Source organism: Pleurodeles waltl, chromosome 4_2 (assembly GCF_031143425.1).
Source record: "Pleurodeles waltl isolate 20211129_DDA chromosome 4_2, aPleWal1.hap1.20221129, whole genome shotgun sequence".
Taxonomy (NCBI): domain Eukaryota; kingdom Metazoa; phylum Chordata; class Amphibia; order Caudata; family Salamandridae; genus Pleurodeles; species Pleurodeles waltl.
Genome location: NC_090443.1, coordinates 807,358,883 through 807,381,347, shown reverse-complemented (window position 1 = coordinate 807,381,347; position 22,465 = coordinate 807,358,883). Strand labels below are relative to the sequence as shown.

At 43.9% G+C, this 22,465-nt stretch overlaps 1 protein-coding gene across 1 annotated transcript in view; it reads left to right on the top strand.

Moving 5' to 3' along the window:
• IL12RB2 (interleukin 12 receptor subunit beta 2) overlaps positions 1-22,465 on the top strand; it is a 323,099-nt gene that overhangs the window by 215,216 nt on the left and 85,418 nt on the right. The window contains exons 11-12 of the mRNA XM_069232470.1: positions 7,251-7,352; positions 7,431-7,589. Of these exons, the coding sequence (XP_069088571.1) occupies positions 7,251-7,352; positions 7,431-7,589 (261 nt within the window). The remainder of the gene's footprint in view (positions 1-7,250; positions 7,353-7,430; positions 7,590-22,465) is intronic.

The window sequence follows — 22,465 nt, the reverse complement described above, 5'->3', positions numbered from 1 at the left end:
TTCTGGACCAATGGACTCAATTTTACCCAGTGGATAATCTAGCCTGTAGAACTGCTTTGGGAACATTCTGCATTGCAGCCCAGACCCTTCGCCCAGTCTTCCAGTCCCCCTCCGACCCTCAGCTATGGCACATGGGATACATGTAGTGCTGCCCCCCACCAGGCTACAGTCTGTTGTGATAACCCCACTGTCCCCGCCATCGTGCCCCTCCCCATGCGCAGGACCCTGCTTACATTTACCACCAGCTTATAAATAGCAGGTGGTATGTATGAGTTATATTCACAAATAAAAAGGGCACACTTTGCAGAGTTCCACACAGTAAAACAGGGTATGCATGGCAATTCCCTCATTCCATGCAGATAAACTAGTGATTGCCTGGTATTGACGGGGTGTTACTGCACTGTACCAGTTTGTATCAGTGCAGATTTACCACTCAGTAATGTGCAATTTGCAATCGGGTGCTTAGTGGTAAAATCCAGTCCACTGGGTTTCCACGGTGGTAAAGAATGAATTACCACTAGATATAAATTCTTTATTGTAGCACTCTCCATTAAAGAATGAACTGTGGTTGGGGAATGATTGATTTTTTTTCTCCCACTATAAGATCCGCTCTTATTTTGTTTGGCTAAAACCCAAGTCCACAAAGTGAGACGTGGGATCTTGTTACTAAAGACTTTCTTGGTGATGTGATTCTGGATTGTTTTACTTTCAGAGGCCATATCCCTGCACTGAAAATTAATGTATATTTAAATAAATATCTCCCTTTTTAACTGCTAAATGTTAAAATTACGGTATTTGATATTCTGTAGCATGTAGTGCTCTCAGACCAGCTGTTATTTACAGATGATGTGATTTGGTGCATATTGAGGGCACTAGGGCAGAGGGCAAGTGAAGTAAGCAAGGTAGAATGGCTAAATGGAGTTTTGTCCTGAAACATTTTGGAACATAAGGTTGAATAATGCATTTTACAGCACATTTTCACAGACCTTTGCTAAAATTCACAGGCCTTCCCAGGCTTACCAACTGGGGTCCTCTGGCCTCCAAGGCAATTTCCTTCCCAGTCCATGTTCCTGTACTCTTAGACCTCCCCAGGTCCATCCATGTGTCCTTCACACTGGCTAAACCTCCTCAGCACCACCGCCCCTACCTGCTCTTATGTTCGTCATTATCTTGAGTTACCTTTGCATGTTTCTTGAGCCACTAAATCACCCTCACCCCGTGGTTATTAATCCCATCTGAGCCCACACTCTACAGCTTCTTATCCCCTAGAATTCACATGCCTTTTAGTCATTTCTGAGCAAGTCCAAGCTCTTCATGTATCAGACTCCACTCGGCTCCTTCACCAGCCTCCTCAGCTTCTTAACACTATCTACTCTCCCACCCCCTCAACCCATGAGTTCCCCTGGCACTCCCCCCCCCCTTTGGGTGCCAATACACTTCACAGTACCTTATCCTCCCTGCCACTTATCAAATGTACAGGTTCTTCATGGGGTTCTCTGACTAGGAGCTAGCCTCCCTGCTGTCTGCAGCTCCACTGCTCAGCCATTACCTGACCATGTTCTTTAATCACATGACTGGCACATTCACTGTCACTGTCTGTTAGTCTTTCACTGTTACAACCAATCTGTGTTACTCTCTCTGTCACACTGTTTGTCACTCTCAGTGACGCTCTCAGTCACTTTCTCACTCCCTCCTTCACTCCCGGTCTCGCTCACTCGTTCTGTTATACACTGTCTCATTCCCTAGTTCTCTGTCACTTTCTCAGCCTAACAAACCCTTTGTGTTACGTTTGCGTTACTTTTGTAATGCAAACATGACGCAACTTGTTCGGATGGGATTTAGTCAATCCAGTGCAAATCTCGATGTGTGATGGATTATAACCCAAAGTTATGCAGAGCTGTGCAATGCTCTGCCTTGCATTACTTTGCATAAAGGTGGCATTCCATTGCTGGTGCATGGGCGTTCCCACGCAGTCACTTATGGGTTTTGTTGCAAATCCCTATCTACAAAGAACTGTACACAGGGATTTCTGCGGAAACTCTGTGCCTCTTTGAGGTAAGTTTAACGAGGAGGAATGTTTGAATTTCTCCTTGCTTTTCCCACTTTGCTTGTGTGCTACATTGTACAGCACACATATAAAGTAGGAAGCGCTTTTTGCAGATATATTTCGTACTGGAGTGGTCCCCTTAAAGTGTAAGACCCATGCATCCCTCAACGCAGACATCAGCGCATCATCACTGAGGTGAACGAGGAAAAATACCTTTTTCTATGTATTCTGCAGCACACCTAGAAAGCAGAAAATGCCTCTTGTGTGTGATTGTGGGGCATGCAATTGGTTAGAGCACAGAGAGGCAGCGCTCTGTAAGACGCCCGTGAGGCCTGCTTGAAGATGAACCTGTGCTCAGACAGAAACATGCCTGGTTCTGTCATATGCATCTTTGTACTCCCACTTTGCCTGGAAAACCAATACATAACCCGTGCATGCCTTGGCCAGCAAGGAGAAGTCACCTGGTTGTCAATAGCAGTGTGTATGTGATTCTTAATCATCTCTTTGGTCTCAAGCTGTGGTTCACAGCTTCAGACGCTCAGACTGAAAGAGGGAGAGGGCCACATCCAAACGCCCAAAAGGGGAGGCCACCACTGATTGAGGACCAGCTCTGACTTTTAAAGAGCATGGAAGCTAGGAACTTCGAAGAGAGTGTTTTAATGTTGCCACTTTGGCAATATTTAGTTCAGCTCTTCCTGGCAAGCAATCTTCTGAACCTTGCATATTTCTCTTCCAAAGATATTTTTAATCAGGCTCATTTTGGTCAGAATATTTGTCCGTTCCTCTGTGTCGTGACCTATGGCTCGCTTACTCCATTGTGGCTATATCTCTGCTGCTCAACTATTTTCAATATCTCATGTTCTTTCTATGCCATGATCGCTTATCTTGGGTTAAAGTCCTTCACCCCTAACTTTGTCTTGGACCCCTGGGTTTTCCTGCTAGGTTATGCCAGGCTTTCCCTTTTGATTATCTTTTCTATCTCACATCTTTTTCCGTTACTATTTTCCTCTCATGGACTTTGTGTACTGCTCATTCTGTTCATTGCTGTGGTCAGTTCACTCTCTCATGTTATTCCTTCTTCTTTGTATTACAATATTTGTTTTCTCAGACTTGAAGTATTCTTTAGCAACTTACCACTTACTTTGCAAAGTTTATGTAATTTATATTATTTGCATGTTACCTTCCACTTTTTATGAAATGTGCTCTAATACTTGAGGGCAACGCCCCGAGAATATAAAAGTGCGTAAGTAAATAAATATTGATTAGGGCAGTGCAGGAATTTCGACTCGCAAGCTGAGGGAGAGAGTTCATAGTCCTGATGTAGACTGTTACTGAACACCCAACCTGACCATTTGTAAAACTCCACAGAGCCAATCAGGTTTTACTGTAAATCACCTTGGCTCTCTTTTGGAGCCCTAGACTGAGACACCTGGCTGGCCTCAGAAAAGATGCGTAAGGTGTTTAGTGTAAAAAACATACTAAGGACAATATACTTACAGAACTAAAAGGCCTAACGGTTCATACCAAATTTAGGAAAACTTAAAATATAATAAGAACAATAAAGTAAAATGGAGAATAACGAATAAGGGGCCAGATTTACAAGGCCCTAGCTCCTCCTTGCGCCACACTAACGTAATTCTTTTTTTTTACACTAATGTGGCTCAAGGAGACAATTTTCACCATGCCATATTTGCAAAGTGACGCAATGCATGCATTGTGCCACTTTGCCACCTCTTGCACCACATTATGTCTGCGTCCATGTATGTTCCAACGTTAGAAGAATCACAAAAATGGCACAGTGAAATCTACAAGATTTCACTGTGCCATTTTTGGCGTCATTTTTAATCAATGGGCCTCCTTGCACTTTGCTGCACTAACGTCAATATTTTTGTCACTAGTGCAGCAAAGTGCCACAGTAGCATCAAAAAAATTGACGCTATTGGCCTTACGTGCCATATGGTAACTATGGCACACCGATGATGTCGTTAGGTGGGGCAGGGGGTGACGCAAGAAAACTGGCACATCAGCACTGATGTGCCAGTTTCTTGTAAATATGCCCCAAAACGGTTCAAAAGTTTGACATAGGTGATCAATATTCATAAGGAGACAAGGGCAAAACGCCTTGTTCTTCAGATCAAAGGAATATAAAAAAAGTTGTTAAATAAAAGCCTAGCTGGCCTTTTCAGACTCAGGAGTTATCCAGGAGTATAATTTCTGCGGGAACACCAGACTTTCAATATTTTTGGAAAGGGTCTGGAATGAGGGAAATACATTACACCACTTTGTAAATATTGCACACGGTCGGGCCTCCTTATTGCCTCCTTAGCGTAAAAAATTACACTAGGGAGGCACAAGGAGGCGCAAGCGGCTTGTAATTATGCCCCTCAGTATTTGTTTAAAGCAGTGCACCTCTCGAAGCCAATTCAGAGCACTGGAACAGCAAATCAACACATGACAGTGAACGTTTTGACAACATGAAATTTAGAGTACAGTTGGATGCTCAGTGTGATTACACATTTTTCAGTCACTTACTGTGAAGATGTCGGCCTTCGTTAAAAGGTTCTTCGTTGAAAAGTTGTTTGAAAAGTTTGGTTTTCCTGAACTTTAGGTAGTTCAACTTTTCCTGAACTTTAGGTGGTTTAAGTTTGGTTTTTCTGAACTTGTGGTTTTCCTGAACTTCAGTTAGCAGTCTTACATTTTGCAGCAGCAGAAGATCTGAGTACCTCATCATAATGTAGCCTTAAATGTCCTACTGAGGAAAACCTTAGTCAGGCAAGTGGAAATCCTTACAATATATTTTTAAAGTTGCAGTGTAGATTAACTTTTCAAATATTAATGCTATTTTAGCTTTGGCAATACAGTATTCATATTTGCGTGAATAGCAATGATCGCATGGATATGCATTTTTCAGTACCTTAACCATTTTCTTTGTCTTTGTGGTCCCTGACAATGTCAACAGTAGTCTTCCACAACATGTAACTTTCAATTGTGTATTTATTGTTATTACAATTACTGTTTTATAAACCATGTATCCAACTCAATTTCTGCTTTTAAATCCGGCTTAATAGAAATCTTTAGCTGTCTTTTGTTGCCAGATCTTTTTCATTCATTCTAACAAAAATACATACATGAAATAATACATAAAGAGGGATTTTACGTCACTCCCTTCAGCCACTGGTTACCTGATGAGTCAACCACATTGTGACTCTGCCTACAGTCATCATTCATAAAAAGGGCAATGGGCCCTTCAGCCACTGGCCGTGCTTGCTGTGCCATTCAGGTGTTGGCTCAACCCAGAAGACATGCTGTAGTGAATCCTAATTTGTTTTGATTGGGATGCAGTACTAGCTCAGCCGGTGACTTGCAAACTCGTGCCCCCGTCACCCAGTGACTTTTACCCTACTTAGCTTGCTCTGTTTTAGCGCATTTATTTTATTACATCTTTTAAGATGGCTGCCTTGTTTTGAGTTAGGCCCATGTTTTGATTTGCATTATCAGTGTCACCGCTCTAAGGCGTCAAGATCATGCGACAAATACAAACAAACTGTAGGTGTTCACTTTAGGTCCTTTCCCTCTTCACGCTTTAGGGGGAATTGTGTATATTAATTACCGTCCCAAGCACACCTTGTTATCTATTGTTAGGGAACAAACCTACGTCAGGGGTCCAAGTAGATCTGTAAATACTCCTCACTTTATCCGATAGTCGAAGGGATTCCAACCAGATGCCATAGCTGCTATCGATGCTGCACGTCATTTTGACACTGATCCAGTCTTCGTGTGCCTGCGGAGTCTGAGCTAGAGACCTCATTCCAAAGTAACGAGGGTTGGAGGCTCTTCCCATGGACATGGCATTGGTAGATTGAAGTTTAACATACCTAGCTCTCTTCTAGAGGTTAGGCCTACATGCTAGGGTATTAGGACCTATCACACACTTCATGTTATTTCATGATATTCCAAGATGGTGGGGGTCTTTGTATTAATGATTTTATTTCTTGCACTGTTCATATCCTAATCAGTGCAGCCCATGCAACTTATCGCAGACTGTAGTTTTGCTAAAGTATAACCTATTGAAACTTTACTGCATCTTCTTAATTGCCTGTGTGTGTGATTGAGACACGTTGTTTATGTGAGAAAGGGGTAATCTCTGTTTAACCACAAAGCTCCCTGAGATGTCACACTTTTGAGTCCATGCGTAAAGGCTGCCATAAATCACCTTGGACTGTTTTGTGTTTTTGGTGAGGTACTGCTTGTGAGCCGAAAGGGTTAGGATGACAGCTGCGTTTTCTTGTAGGATTGGCGTAGTCGCCTACATACATAAGTACTGTTATCCTTAAACCAGCAGTCTTGCCTAGAGCAAGAGTCCAACTACGACAATCCAATTGCTATTTTGCAGGTTTACTAAACACTGTGACACATATGGCTGAGGTGAACAGTAACAGAATGGAGTTGCTTCCACAACACGCTGCCTGACCACCCTCACGCTGCCCTTCACGTATGTCCAACTGCTGCCGGTGTCCCTGTTTGCATTTCCTCTACTTACCACTCTTGCACCACACTGTATAAGTGACTTTAATGGCACTAAGCACTCCTGCATCATTGTGCTTCTTCTGGTGTTACTGTGAACATCCTATTTTCCTTCCACTAATGTTCTCCAATGCATTTATGCATCTCCCCGATTCTTCCTGTTACTGTGTGCCCTCTTCCTGCAGTCTTCACTTTTCTGTGCACTTCTCACTCACCATCTCCCTCCACACAACTTGCTGCAGTCCTGACCCTATTGCTCTTCACTGTTGTTCTGCATTGCTCTCTTCTCAACCATCATTTCCTCTGTATTCTGACCCCCATACTCTTCACTCACCACTCCCTGACCATCCACCCTGTCTCTTGCCATTCTTCACAGCACTACACACCTCTCATCCACCATCCCCACTGCATTGTTACCCACTGTCCCCCTTCCAAAGTGCTTCATAATCGGTCTGGCCTATCTTTTTATTACTTAACACAGCATTAAATTCCATACAAAATGATCAGTAAATAATAACTGTATTCAAGTATCTCATGCCACAATGCAAAAGTGTGTAAATATAGAATATGGAAAATATGAAATGTGGACATTCTTTAGACCATTTTAGCGAAGTTGAAAGAAGCGTTCGGTGGACTTTTCAGAAAGCGGTCTCATATGTTTTGGTTTTTTTTATTTCAGAAAACATACAGCCTCACGTCTGCTATTACATTGATGTATATGCATTGTCTAAAAACAAAGCAGGAATCGCCTCACGTGCAAGAGGGTTCTCCGTCGACATGGGTAACATTTCTTTCTTTCTTTTGGTTTGGGAGTTTCTAGCTTTTGGTTTATACAACAACTAATGATTTTATTTTACAGCACCTGTGATGGGTCCTGAGATGTATTTTAAACTCGGAACAAAAAACTCAGTTTTGATTTCCTGGAAGGAAATCCCAGCAAAGAAGCAAATGGGATGCATTATTCACTACAGCATATACCTCCAGGAGCAGCATATTAATACCACCACTAGACGCTTTGGTGAGTACATTGAGAGACACAACACAGTAAAGCTGCAGTGAGGTATTTGTCCAAGATGGTCACTTTACTAATGAGAAAATACTCTTTCAGCTAATTAAAACACAATCATAAAGATTATATACATGTGTAGAAAGTAAAAGCCTGGTGATGCTGAATGTTAATTCTTACAAATACAGAGAGTAAACCCCTTCGCTGCTAAGCCTTTTCCCCCTCCTGTGTTAAGCCTTTTTATGGCTATTTGGGGTAGTTCACGCTTAGGCCCCAGACCTTTTTGTCCACATAAGCTATCCATGCCAAATTTGCATCCTTTTTTTCCAACATCCAGGGGATTCTAAAGGTTCCCAGGGTTTGTACATTCCGCCTGGTGGGGACTGAGAAATTAGCCAAAATACAGTTAAAAAAAATTTGGGGAGGGAATGAGAAAAAGTGCTGCAGAAGAAAGCATCTGCTGTTTTCCCTGCAAATGGCATCAGCAAAGGGTTTGCGGTGCTAAAATCACCATCGTTCCAGCTTTCAGGCTAGGCAGACTAGAATCAGAAAACCACATTTTTTTTATACAGTTTTGGCATTTTACTGGGACATACCCCATTTTTCCTATTTTTTTGTGCTTTCAACCTCCTTCCAGTTAGTGACAGAAATGGGTGTGAAACCAATGGTGGATTCCGGAAGGATACACATTTCTCAAAAAGTAGACAAAGGGGGTCATTACAACCCTGGCGGTACAAGACCGCCAGGGCTGTTATGACGGAAGCACCGGCAACAGGCTGGCGGTGCTTCACAGGTCATTACGACCGCCACATTGGCCCCGGCGGTAGTAATCCACCAGGGCAGCGCTGCCCAGGGGATTACGAGTCCCCCTACCGCCAGCCCAAAATGCCAGGAAAAGGCTGGCAACACGGAGAATGCAGGGGCCCCTGGGGGCCCCTGCATTGCCCATGCATTGCCCATGCCACAGGTGTGGGCAGTGCAGGGGCCCCCTGACAGGGCCCATGCAGCTTTTCACTGTCTGCTGAAAAGCGCGAAGGGTGCAACAGCACCCGTCGCACGGCCGCAACACCGCCAGCTCCATTTGGAGCCGGCCCTTGTGTTGCCGCCCAGCAAAATTCTGAATTCAGCAAGTGAAAGTAACAGTTGAAAACAAAATATTGAAATTGAGATAAAAAAAAGCTACTTATGTTGCGTTTTCATCTGCAACTTTTTCCAACTCTGACAGATTATCAAAAGCAATATACTGTTATGTCCGCTGGACCATGCTGGTTGTGGGGATCCAGCTTTCTCCCAAGTCTCCTGATAAAAATGGTACCTGCGACAGGAAGTGGCCCCAAACGCAATTTGAACACATCACGTTTTTCCACTGAAAACTGATGTGTTTTTTGCAAATTGCCTAGCTGTGGATTTTGGGCTGTAGCTCAGCCAGCACCTAGAAAAAACGAGCAAACCTGTACATTTTTGTAAACTAGACAACCTAGGGGTATCTAGGATGAGGAGACTTTTGTGGCTCTCACCCAGAATCCTTTGCAAACCTCAGAATTTGTCTAAAAAAGCTAATTTCCTCACATTTCGGTCATGCAAAGTTCTGGAATCTGAAGAGAGCAGCAAACTTCCTTTCACCCAGCACTCCCTCAGGTCTCCCGATAAAATGCCGCCTAACTTGTGTGGGTGAGCCAAGTGCCTGCGACAGGGAAGGGCCCAAAACACAATGTGGACACATCAAAATTATCTATCACAAAACAACCTGTTTTTGCAAGGGGGCACCTGCGTTTTTTGGCCCCAGGCTCGGAAACCATTTAGTAAACCTACTAAACCCAGACATTTCTGAAAGCTAGTCCCCCGGGGGAGTCTAGGGATGTGTGGCTTGCATGGCAAACCTCAGTTTTAGTTAAAAAAATCATATTTCCCTCTCAGTTCATTTTGGGATCAAAGTGCTGGCACAAGTTTCCTACCACTCAGCGTTGCCCTCAGTTCCCCTCAGTCTCTGTAGTGTGTTGTCTTATAAGTCTTATACACTTGTCATTTCTCTTGGAGCAAGCCTGTTCTATTTTGTCACAAGAATGTTCTCCTCTTGTTGCTAGGTGAGAGTCAGTTTCTGACTGGCTTCTCATCTGGATGGCAGAGACAGCCATGGTTCTAGTGTTTGCCTTGCTTAAGAAAATAAACTTCCTTGTTCCTGGCATTTCGTTCAAAGAGCTCTTCTTTCATGATAACACTCCGTACTACAAGCTCCAGGTAAAATTGATACATCACTTGTGTGGGTGCCTAAAACAGAGTCAGCCTAAAAACGTATTTAAAAAACTGCACTTATGAACACGCTTTGGTGCCCCGTCAATCTCCACATGTTTTTGGCTCTTCCCTGTCACAGACACTTGGTCCACCCACACAAGTGAGGTATAATTTTTATCTTGAGACCAAGGGGAACGCTGGGTGGTAGGAAATGTGTACCAGCACAGTGACCCCATACGGCATTGTGAGGAAAATGTAACTTTTAGCTAGATTTGCGGTTTTCAGGGTATTCTGGATCAGAAAACTTTGGGGGATTCACTCAATCCACACCTCCCTCGACTTGCCCGGGTGTCTAGTTTTCAGAAATGTCTGGGTTTGGCAGGTTTCCCTAGATGGCCCCCGAGCCCAGGACCAAAAACGCAGGTGACCCCCCCCACCCTGGTAAAAACAGATTGTCTTGTGATAGATAATTTTGAGGTGTCTACATTGTGTTTTGGGCCTGTCCATGTCACGGGCACTTGGCCCACCCCCACAACTGAGAAAACATTTGTAGTGGGAGACTGAGGGGAATGCTGGGTAGTAGAACATTTCTAGTTTATTTCTGTTTCTGGAAGAATATGGCACAGAAATTCAAGGAAACGTGTGATTTTATTCACATTTCGAGGTTTGCAGGGCATTGTGGGTAAGCAAACTTGTAGTCTATTGTAGTCTAAAATGCACACAGGTTTGCGCACTTCAGCAACCTGACCCCAAACAGTCACAGGTGAAGTACTTTCATCATGGATGGTAGTCGGCATGTGGGTGTCTCTACTGTTTGCAAACTTCACAGCTAACAGTCCATCATTACGCATGGCACTGCACTGTACCCTCTCACGTTTATTACACACAAGCTCCTTTGGATAACCTTTACAGTGAGAGCGGACTGCGCCAGAAGAAACAGTGCCCACTTTGAACAATTCCCTGAACAATTGCAGTGAAGTTCAACAGGTACAAATGGTGACTTTTGTTAAAAATGATCTGCCAAGTTCCTACACAATTTTCTCACTAACTCTAAAAGTGGACGGACCACCAGGGGGGTCAATAGTGGAATTCCTACCAGTGTAGACCTGAAAATTAGACGTATCCTTTACTACTCTCAGACAACATATATATTTGAATTCCATAACGTTCCCTCTTGCTAGGAATGTACTGCCTAAAAACCAAATGGCCCTTGAACAGGACCAAAGACTCATCCACAGCTATTTCTTTCCCTGGAACATAGATCTCTGAAAATTGATCTGCAAAGTGACCAAGGACAGGCCAAATCTTAAGAAGATGGTCACAATCAAGCATTATTTGCCAGAATATTGCATTTCCTCCTCTGCCTTAGATGCAGAGTCAGTCTCATAATCATGGTCAAAAGAAGATTCATAAAGCATGCCAACAACCTGCTGTGCAATAATTCTGCAGCTAGCCATGATCCTTACTAATAAAAATAACTTGACAAATAAGTCAACAACAACTAACACTGTGATAAAGCTACACTTTGTTTATTCCTTATTTTACACAAAGACCCATTACTGAAAAACTATGCCACTCACTTGCCAGAAACAGCTAGACTCACAAGCACCTACTCTGCACAGACAAAGCAAGCACCAACAATACCGCACTAAAAAAGAAAAAGAAAATAAAATTACACATAAGACAACACAATAGTAATCATGCACAAATCTAAGGAGAACTTCATACACAATAAAACATAAGCTAAATATCCTGCTATTGTTACACCATATACAAAAACAATCATCCATGCATGGCAAAGATACTCATTTGGAGTAAACAGTACAAAAAGGGTTTTCATACCAAACACAAGCAACTACGCAAACTGCAGGCCTACCACTGCCCGAACCACAAGCAGGAGTCACAGCAAAGGAATCAAAAGTTTTGGACTAAAATGAAAGGAGAAATAAAACATTATGATCACAAATGCAAATAATGCACCAGTCCACAAACACCCCGCCACCAAACATTCAGAAACTTTCCCTGATGTCCAGTGTTTTTCTGTATCCCTTTGGGGATTAGGGGCCTAAAAAATGGCTGATCTGCCCCCAAGGGGGCAAAGATGGGCAAAATACATGCTCCCCAAAGGGGAGCGACCCTTCCCCAAGGTGCCACTCCCCAAACACAAAAAGTATGCTCCAATTGAAGTCCCTGGTGACTAGTGGTTTCTGTCCCTCTTGGGGGAAGGTGGGCTAAAAAAAAAAAAGAGGTAGATCTGTCTTCAAAGGGGGCTAAAACAACTAAAATACATTTCCCTCAAATGGGAGCAACCCTTGCCCATGGGGCCGCTCCCCAGACAAACAAATAATGCGCCAAAAATAATCCCTGGTGGCCAGGGTTTCCTGTCTCCCTTGGAGGCAGAAACGGCCAAAATATATTTCCCCAAAGGGGAGCGACCCTTGCCCAAGGGGCCTCTCCCCAAACAAACAAATCATGTGCTCAAATAATCCCTAGTGTATAGTGGTTTCTGCCCCCTTGGGAGCAGATGGCCCTCACATAAAGAGGCTGATGTGGCCCCAAAGAGCACCAAGAGGCTGCTCCTGTACAGTATACACAAAACATCCTTGATGTCTAGTGGGCATTCCTGCTGCACGTTTGCCATTGTGCATCAGGAGTGCTCAAAGAGACATCGAAGGAAAGGAAAATCAATGCCTCTTTTGCAAAAAACAAACCCTCTCCAGAACGAACGTACTTGTTTCTCCAACAATGCACTGGAAGCAAATGGCTTCCAGCACGTCAGGGTGACTTCTAATGATGTCACTGCATGATGCGCGCTGATGTCATTAGAAGCCACGTGGCGTGGTCGGAGGTGGCCTTCGCTGCCATCCCTGGTGGAGGGTTCACAAGGGCATCCCACGTAGGAAGCACCAGCACTTCCCCTCTGGGTGGGTGCTAAGACGGTCAAGGGCCATTCGATGCAACATGCCCACCACAGAATCAGACGGCCCCTGGCGTGTGTATATATATATAGATGGATATAGAAAATATGTGTGTGTCTATAAATATATATATATATATATGTATATATATATTACCTAGTGGACGTCACCACTAGGTAGTTATAGGTAAGACTAAGTTTCTAGACAACAAGCGTTTTTTGCTTGCCTACATCTTTGGCACCGCTTGACGAATCTTCTGGAAACTTTCCAAAAACATTTGCCAGTTCCGTCAGATGCTGCCTGGAACGTTTCGGGGTGATCCGTCCAGGGGGAGCGAGAATACTGGACTGAATTGCACCAGATTTGGCAGAAAGGGAGGTCCTTGTCCAGAAAGAGTGTGTTTTTAATTTTTTGTTTTGGTGTAATTCAATTCAGTAGGTTTTGAGAAATTAAGGGGAAAACACATTTCTAAATCTAGGGGCGCGAAGGCTTCGCGACCCCCTAATGATCTCGTGCTGAGATCTGATTGGCTGATAACACTTCAGCAACAGAAGCTGTTGAAGTGTTGTCAGCCATATTGGGACTCGGCTTAAGCCCAGAGCTAAAGAGCATTTTTTTTTCAATTTTACGCGCGGAGATGCAGTGGATCTGTGCATCCGCTCATAAAAACATTTTAAAAATGAAATGCAGGCTTCCACGTTTCGTTAGTCTAATGCCCCAGGTAGGCCAAGTCTTGGGGGCTTTTTGAAAGAAAAAAAAAGTGGGGGGGCTCCTGGCCCCCTCCCGCTGCCCAGGGGATCACCACCGCCACCTCCCCAGGGCTTTATTGTAATATGCGGTCGGGGACCTCCCCGGGGTGATCTTGAATTTAATGTGGGAGGGCCGTGTGGTACCCCGCTGCCCTTGGGACCACCATCCCCCAGGGCAAATGTTTTAAAAAATAAAGGGGGCCCCTATGGGAAACCGCTCCCCGGGGACCAACACCCCCCGGGGTTAAGGTCTATGTCCCGGTGTACCCACCCCCGGGACATAGCTGTTTGCTGTGGCTCGGCTGCAGCTCTGCAGCCAAGCCAAGCCACAACAAACACTTTGTGCTTTGACAGCAGGACATTTAAAGAAGGTCCTGCTGTCAAAATCCGAAGTTTTATCTCTGTCATCCGCACGCATGCAGGGGACAGAGATGAAATGTTTCAGCAAGCAGGGAGGTGCAATCAAAGCAGCTCTGTGCTTGCTGAAGCACTGGCACTGTGAGAGAAGCCTTAAGGTTTCCCCCGCAGTGCCAGATAGCCTCTAAGGGCATTGTTTTAAAAAATAACAAATAAAAGTAAGAGTAGGTCCCGCAGAGGGAGCCCTTGAGGGCTCCCTAGCGGTCCGTCATAGCCCATAAAGAGCTTTATTATAATAATTACATTAAAAAAATAAAATAAAAAAATTGGGACCGTGGGAGAGGCCCCCTTGGAAGCAGATGGGCCTCACATAAAGAGGCTGATTTGCCCACAAAGGGGGCAGAAATGCTCTCTCACTTTCTTTTGCTCTTTCTGTCTCTTTCAATCAATTTCTCCCACTCACACACCCACTAAGACACGCACCCAGTCACAGACCCACTCAGACTCGCACCCACTCACAGACCCACTCAGACACTCACGCATCCACTCACAGACCTACTGACACCCTCATGCAGCCACTCAGAGACCCGTGCACAGACTGATACACCAACTAAAACAATGATGTACACACTCTCAACCCCACACAAACAAGATGACAGCCACTCTCACCCCCAAATACACCCTCTCACACTTATTCTCGCACCCAGAGAAGTCGTGGCTAACTCCTGGCATGCACAGCAAAAGGGCTGTGCACAGCATGGGTTTGGGTGGTTGAGGGTGTTGGCCACAAGGTTTGGTTGCAGGCTAGGTATTCTGGGCAACCTACCCTGCACATGGGTGTAGGACGTGCATGGTTGGGTGCTTATAGGGGGTTGGCATCAGGGCCTGGCCAGTGGCCAACCTCCCGCAGTGGTTGGATTAACGTACAGTAAAAGAAATTACCATATGTTAAAAAACCATAGAAATTCACTGAAAAAAAGAGGTTACAGGGACATTATAGTTAAGAAGTAGAATAAAAAAACATAGAAATTCCCTGAAAAAAACAAATCTTACAGGGCCGTTATAGTTAGGTTCTGGATTTACTCATATAAAACCGTAGAAATTCAACAGTTACCTGGGCTAACTATAACTGGTGCTTCTGTAATGCACTGCCTATGACCTCACATATTACATCACTCATAAAATGGTCAGTGACATCACTGATGACATCATCCACACAGTCATACAGCCACTCATTTGCTGATGCAAACTCTTGTATGCCCACACACACACACACACACACACACATCTGCTCACTTACTTATTCAGAGATGCATAAAAGTAGTGACATACAGACATTCAATCATTCAGCCAAACAGCCACGGACACAACCACTCACTGACCCATACGCTAATAACTGAGGTATTCACACTTACACAGTTGCTTACACACCCACTCATACTTATGCAGCCCATTAATACATCACTATTCTAGTGACACATCCAGTTAATCAGCTGTAGAAACACCGACACACCCACACACACCCATACAGTCACTGACTGTTATTAGTCACTTACACACGCAGTCACTCAACTGTACAACTATTTACACATCAACTCACTCACATGAACAGGCATTTACATACCCACTCAGTCATACATACAGCCATTCACACAGCCACTCACTGCACAACACCAGTACTCACTCATCCACTCACTATCCTATTTAAAAACGGACTCACCCACTCAGTTTACGATACAGTTACTCATAAACCCACTGACTCTCGCTTACAGTCACTGACACAGCCACTCAGTTATTCTTACAACCATTCAGACACTCACTGATTCATCCATACAGTAAGTGAATCACCGAATCACTCACCAATACAGTGACACCTATTAACTTACCCAGACTACAAGTCTGACACCCACTCACTCATATATGAAGCCAACCACAGACCCACTCACCAAATGAAATGCAGCTGCTCACAGTTACTTGCTCACCTATACAGCAACTTACACATCCACTCAGTCTCCCATACAGCAAAAGATTCAACCACTCATTTACCTATAGACACACTAACACACCCACTCACACATCAATACAACCACTTACACTCACTGGATGATGTCATCAGTGATGTCATATGAGGTGCCATCAGTGATGTCACTGACCATGTCATGAGTGATGTAATATGAGAAGTCATAAGCAGTGCATTACGGGAGCGACGGTTATAGTTAGTTCAGGTAACTACAATTGCTAAATTTCTATGGTTTTCTACGAGTAAATTCAGAACCTCACTATACTGAGTGCACTTGCCAGGTCGGCACAGCAGTTTAAAACTGCACACAGAGACACTGCAATGGCAGGTCTTAGGCATGTTTACAGGGCTATTCATGTAGGTTGCACAATCAGTGCTGCAGGCCCACTAGTAGGACTTACTACTAAATCAAATACGCCAATCATGGACAACCAATCATACTCACAATATACACAGGATGCGCTTGCACTTTAGCACTGGTCAGCCGTGGTAAAGTGCCCACAGTACCAAAACCAGCAAAAACAAAATCCAGCACACAGTCAAAATACAAGAGGCAGAGGCATAAATACAGGGGAAACCACACCAAAGATGTCAGGTCTAACAGAATGAGTCTGTGAATGTTTTGTTTTAAATTTTTTGTATATTCTTGAATGTCCTCGGATATTCTCGAATATTCCAACATAATCTCTAATATTTGATGATATTCTTGAATATTCGCAAATATCATGCATGGTGAAGAAGAATCTTTTTCAAACCATAATGTGACCCTCAAACGCCCCTATATCCAGTAGCGGCTGCCGCAAATCTCAAGGAGGAGGCGCGGGCGGGTGGAGGGGCCGAGATGGGGGAAATAAAATAATAATTAAACAAAAAAACGTTTTGTTTCGGTGCCGCTGCCTGCTGCATCGCTCCTCTGCTCTCCTGGTGTCCTAAGATGGCTGGCTAAACTGACATGCGTACTTAGTGCACTCCACTTCTCCTCCCTCATCCCCCTCTCAGCCTTGCACATGCTGGCTGAGCCAACAGCTGAAAAATAAAACAATAGTAAAATATCATTTTTTTTCTCAACTGCTAGCTCAGCCAGTGGGGGCGATTATCTTTTGCCATTACGAAGGAGCCGTTCCTGCCTATATCAACCCCTGGGGTCAGGGTATCGCCACCCTGACCCCTTGTACCACTTATTTCTATTTTCAGTCACGGGGACCCTCTCCCATAACATAAAATGGCGGCTGCAACTTTCCTGTTCTTGCCAGCATTTGCAAATTCACCATGATTATCATGAAAAGGTCATGGCCAGAGATATACACATTTATTTTCCCTTTAATTTCTCAAAAACTACTGATCAGACTTATACCAAATAACCAAAGGACAATCTGCATACCGAAATCTAGCTTTCTGCTAAATTTGGTGTAATTCCGTCCAGTGGTTTGGGCTGTAGTCATGTCTAAAGGTCCTATGGGAATTAACATGGGAATGCAACTTTATTGACCCCGCCCCCCCCTTTTTCTCAGCCTCTGCTAGACGGATCACCCCAATGTTTCCGTGCGCAACAAGAATCACCAGGACACTTTTTTTTAACAATTTTGTGAAGATCTGTCAAACCCTACCAAAGATATAGGCAAGTCAAAAAAAACTTTTCCTATGGAAACATGGTCCTAACTATAACTACCTAGTGGCGACCACCACTAGGGAATGTATACAAACAACAAACTCATGTCACAGCATTTGCTGCAAAAGTTTCTTTATTTAAAATAATATATAATGGATTTCAGGGCTGAATTGATATAGCAGTAAAACATGTTGTCAGAATACATAAGTTAATGACTCATTTTTAGCACAAATAATCCAGTGTTATGGAAACACTTAACAAGCTCATTTCACAGCATTTGCTTCAAAAGCTTCCTTTAGCTAGATAGATAGATATACATTCATATATATTATTAATATTGTTATTTAGTAGGTCTTGTATAGCAGATAGCTACCCAAAAAGGGTTTACCAGCGCTTCGACAATAAGGTAGGAGCTAGCAGAAAAAGAAACGATCAGAACAATCATGTTTTCATATTTTTGCAGAAGGTGGTCAGTGAGGGGCAGCTTCTCAGGTACTTGGACAGGGTATTCAGAGCTTAGGGCCCTAGTATGAGAAAGAGCAACCAACCATGCAAGCCAGTTTAAATCTGGGAACCGTACAAAGGTACCAGTTGCTCGACCAAAGGGAATGACTATGCTAGTACGGTACCACAAGTTCTTGTAAATAAAGTGGGCCAGTACTCCACCTAGCTTTATGCATGTAGCATAGGGCTTTAAACTGTATACGTTTGTCCACTGTAAGCAAGTGAAGATCGCGAAGCAGACACTGAGGCATGTTTAAGAAGGGGATATAAAAGCCCGGCAGCAGAGTTCTGAATGATTTGTAGGCATTTAATAGAAGCCTTATCTTCCCCTAAGTAGAGGATGCTTCCATAATCCAGCCTTGAAAGAATCAAGGCCTGGATGACCATCCTTTGGGCTGCAAAAGGAAGCATCTAGATATTTTTTTTCAACCATTTAGAGACCAGATATATATAGTGCCCACTTTGTCATACCGCCCTTAGGGCCACATTTACAAGAATCTGACACATCACCATCGATGCATCGGATTTTTTTGCGCTTCCCGCACATCCCCTAACAACCCCAAGGATGCGCTGTATTTACAATAGAGAGCTCCATAGCGCACATTTTCACAGATGCGTCAGAAATTCTGACGCATCTGTTGGTGCTAAACTCACACATTGCTGGAGTAGCATAGTTAAACGAATGCAACTCTAGCAATGCGAGGAGTCTCCCATTAGAAAAAGACCTGCGTCAAGTTTATGCTCTGCTCTGAGCAGGGGGTAAAATTTTGACATAGTGAAATCGCAAATGACGCAGTGAAATGTAAATTTCACTGTGTCAGTTCTGCGTGGCTTTTCCTGCAGGAACGCCGAACCTGCATACATTATTCCTGGTGCAGGCATAATGTGACGCAGGGCTTTACAAACTGACACATTGGGCCCAATGCATCAGTTTGTAAGTATGGAGCAGTGCTGTGCACTGCTAGTGCTACCGCTGCGTCAAAAACAATGACTCAGAGGTGGGGCAAAGGGCTTGCAAATAAGGCCCTTAGTGTTTTGATTAGGAGCAGTTTACATACAATGACAAAATCCTTTCCATACTGACAGTTATAACCACCCAGGGCTCCTGTCATCCGTATTCTCTCTAAGATTAGCTTTAATTGTTCAGAAAGTGTGTTTTCTGTAAACCTTTCCCTATGTTATATTTTATTTAGTTGCTCTTGTGTAAGAAGTACCAGAATACCCCAAGAAGTACCCCTCCAGTCCTAGGGCCTTAAAAGTGGTTTGGTGTCTCATGAAATCAACCTTTGGGCTTTTGGTGAACAGGCCCGATCACACCGGACCTGCACCATTCGCACGAAGAATCAGGGCGAGGCACCACAAATTTGTCTCTCTGCACAGCAAGTATCGCCACTCGCGAGGCTCCAGTCTGCCCATACGCGTCACCCAGTGGAATCTTTGGACTCATACACCACCATCAGCAGTGCTCGCCTTCCTCTTGGACACCTTCTTCCTTGTGAATAGGACTCTTGGTTAAATTCTGTGAAGGTAAAACTTCATCAGGGCTTACCTGTGACTGTATCCGCCCTGTGCTCCATCGCAGTCGGCCTGAACTTTTGGATTTACTCCGATCTAGCACAACCAGATAACCCCGATTGAGGCTTTATGCTTTTGAGCACCATATTGCATTTAATCTTTAAAAATTCATATCTCAAATTCTACGTATTGGATTTTGTGGTTTTGGTCTTGTTTTACTAAAACAAATTAAGCTCCATTTCTCTAACCAGGGGTGGTGTCTTTTCATGTGGTGTTTTCACTGTTTTGCTGCTTGATGTGGTGCAAAAATACTTTACACATTGCCTCTGATGTTAAGCCTGGCTGCTGTGTGCCAAACTACCAGAGGGGTGAGCACAGGTTAATTTATGGTGTTTATCTGACTTACCCTGATTAGGATTGTGGTTTCTGCTTGGGCAGGGTACATACCTCTACCAACCAGAACCCCAATTTCTAACTGCCCAGTTGAGAATGGAAAAGAAGAAACTGACCATGGAGGAAAGGAACCCAGTCATTGAGGAGAGAATCACTTTGGAGAGGTTGGCTCACAAGAGGAGCCGCAAGGAGCTGGACATCAAGGCCAGATAGGCAGAGTCCAGCGATAATGGTGGCAGCACATCTACAGTTTCCTTTGGAGACTGGAGGACCCACATCCCCAAGGGTCTGATGCCTGACTTTGTTGAATAGGATGACATTGAAAAATGGGTTGAAGCGTATGAGGTAGCTTTGAAAATGCACAGGATCCCTGAGGAAGATGGTGGGTTAGCCTTTGAAAGCATATCCTTATTGAGGTGAGGCATTCCCTACTGGCCCCAGATCAGGAGAGCAGGATGAGATATACGCCCATGAAGGTAACCCTAGTCAGAAATATGGCCTCACCCCGAGAAGTACACGCAGAAGTTTAGGGACAGTCAGAAACTGCCCCAACAGTCCTTTATGGATTGTGTAGTTTCCTTTTGTAAGGCTCTGGATGGTTGGGTGAAGGGGAGTATATGAATAGCAGGTGCTGCACAATTTGATTGCAAGAGAGCATATGTTCAGTCTTTGTTTTGCAGACCTGCACCAGCACCTTATTGACAGCAAGCTCACTGACCCCAGGGAGCTTGCCAAGGAGGTGGATTGATGGATTAGCATCAGAGTCCACAAGAAGTTATCTTGAACAATCACAACAAGGGTGGGCAGTGTCCCCACCAGAAGAAGGAGGGGAGACAAACCTAGAAACAGGGAGTTTTCTACGGGTCAGGACTCCTAATCCCCATTTGTCCAGCAGAAGAAGAAATAGCTTCTAGACTGTAAGTCATCAGGGAAGGTGCCCCCTAAATGCTATGATTGTCAATAGGTTAAGTGGGATGCCAAGTGTCTCAAGCGCGCACAGCCCCTACTGGTGGGCAGACACCAGGTTTGTGTAGCGCTTAGGGAGAAGATTGTCCCAGATAGTGTGGGGGACAGCACAAATGTTACCCTAGTATCCCTGGGTAATAGAGAGATGGTGCAGATAACTCACATCCCTAGTTACAATAGGAAATACAGGCGGTGGGTCACCATCAGTGTGCAGAGGGTAGAGGCTCTGAGAGACACTGGGGCCAGCATGACAACTGTCCGATGTTATTTAGTGACCTCAGAGCAGGTAAGAACTAATATATTCCACCAAGTTGTTACAGCTGTTATGGAGTCAGGAAACAAAAGAACGACACAACTCTGTTTTGCAAATAATATGAGCATTTCTGAATAACGGCCGGGGGGCAGCACAGCTCAGTGACTGAAACCGCACTCAACTTTGTCATCACGAACAACTTCTTTTATAGTTTCAAAATACCTTAATTGCTTCTTATCACTGGTCATGCATATTGAGTTAAGCGCTTGCTTGGTACATTGTTATCTCTACTTACGTTAGCACAAACCAATATTTCTCCTTGAGAAAGCATCTAATTACGCATTTAGAGAAAAGCAAAGGTTACACATTTGTCATTGCCACATTTGCTAATAACAACAGTGCCCTTTGATCTCACGTTCTGAAGCCTATCAGTATGTCCTTCCTCAGCTAACTCCACTCCTAAAAACATTTCTGTCTATCCTCCCATGCACAGCTGCTGGCCTTCTGTCAGAGTCACCAGATCTTCGGGGTCTGCGCACATTCCCAACACGCCCACCACAAGACCGCTCCAATACTCTGATTAGAATGTCACAGAGTCTAAGAGAGTCCAAGTGGGGAAAAGGGGATTAGGTAGGGAACAGCAGGGAGGGAGACCTGCAAAAAGGGTAAAACGCACAATATCAAGATTATATCACATTAATCATTACTAGACTATGATTCTAAGCATTGTTATACTAGAAACATGGATAACTTAGGCATGGACTAAAATAGCTAGGCCTCAAGATGTCTGGTTACCTGTGAAGAAATCAAGAAGGATTAATACAACTGTTCAGTGAACCTCTCAAATGAAATGTTACACATGGATTAAAAAACATTAGAACCTTCTAGAATTAAGTTTTCAAATTCAAGCATAGAGTTTTGCATGAGGACAAGAAAATAATCTGAATGGATTCTATAACACCATAGGAAATGTATTTAAGGGACTTATTATGCACACGCAATATAACATCTAGAACTCTATCACTTTAGTTTCTTAGAATGAAGGAACATGAATTACGCACACTGCGAATTTCACAAGAGTTTGTAAATGTCATGAAATGGCTACGCACAATGAATAACATGTATTAAGCACAAGAAATGAATCGCTCGTCTTGCCGATTCGAATGCCACCATGAGAATGCCATGAAATGGTAGCACACAATGAATAACATGAATTAAGCCCAGGAAATGAATTGCGTGTCTTGCCAATTCGAATGGCACCATGCGAATGCCTGGAAATGGTAGCTCTCAATGAATAACATGAATTAAGCACAAGAAATGAATCGCGCGTCTTGCCGATTCGAATGCCACCATAAGAATGTCATAAAATGGT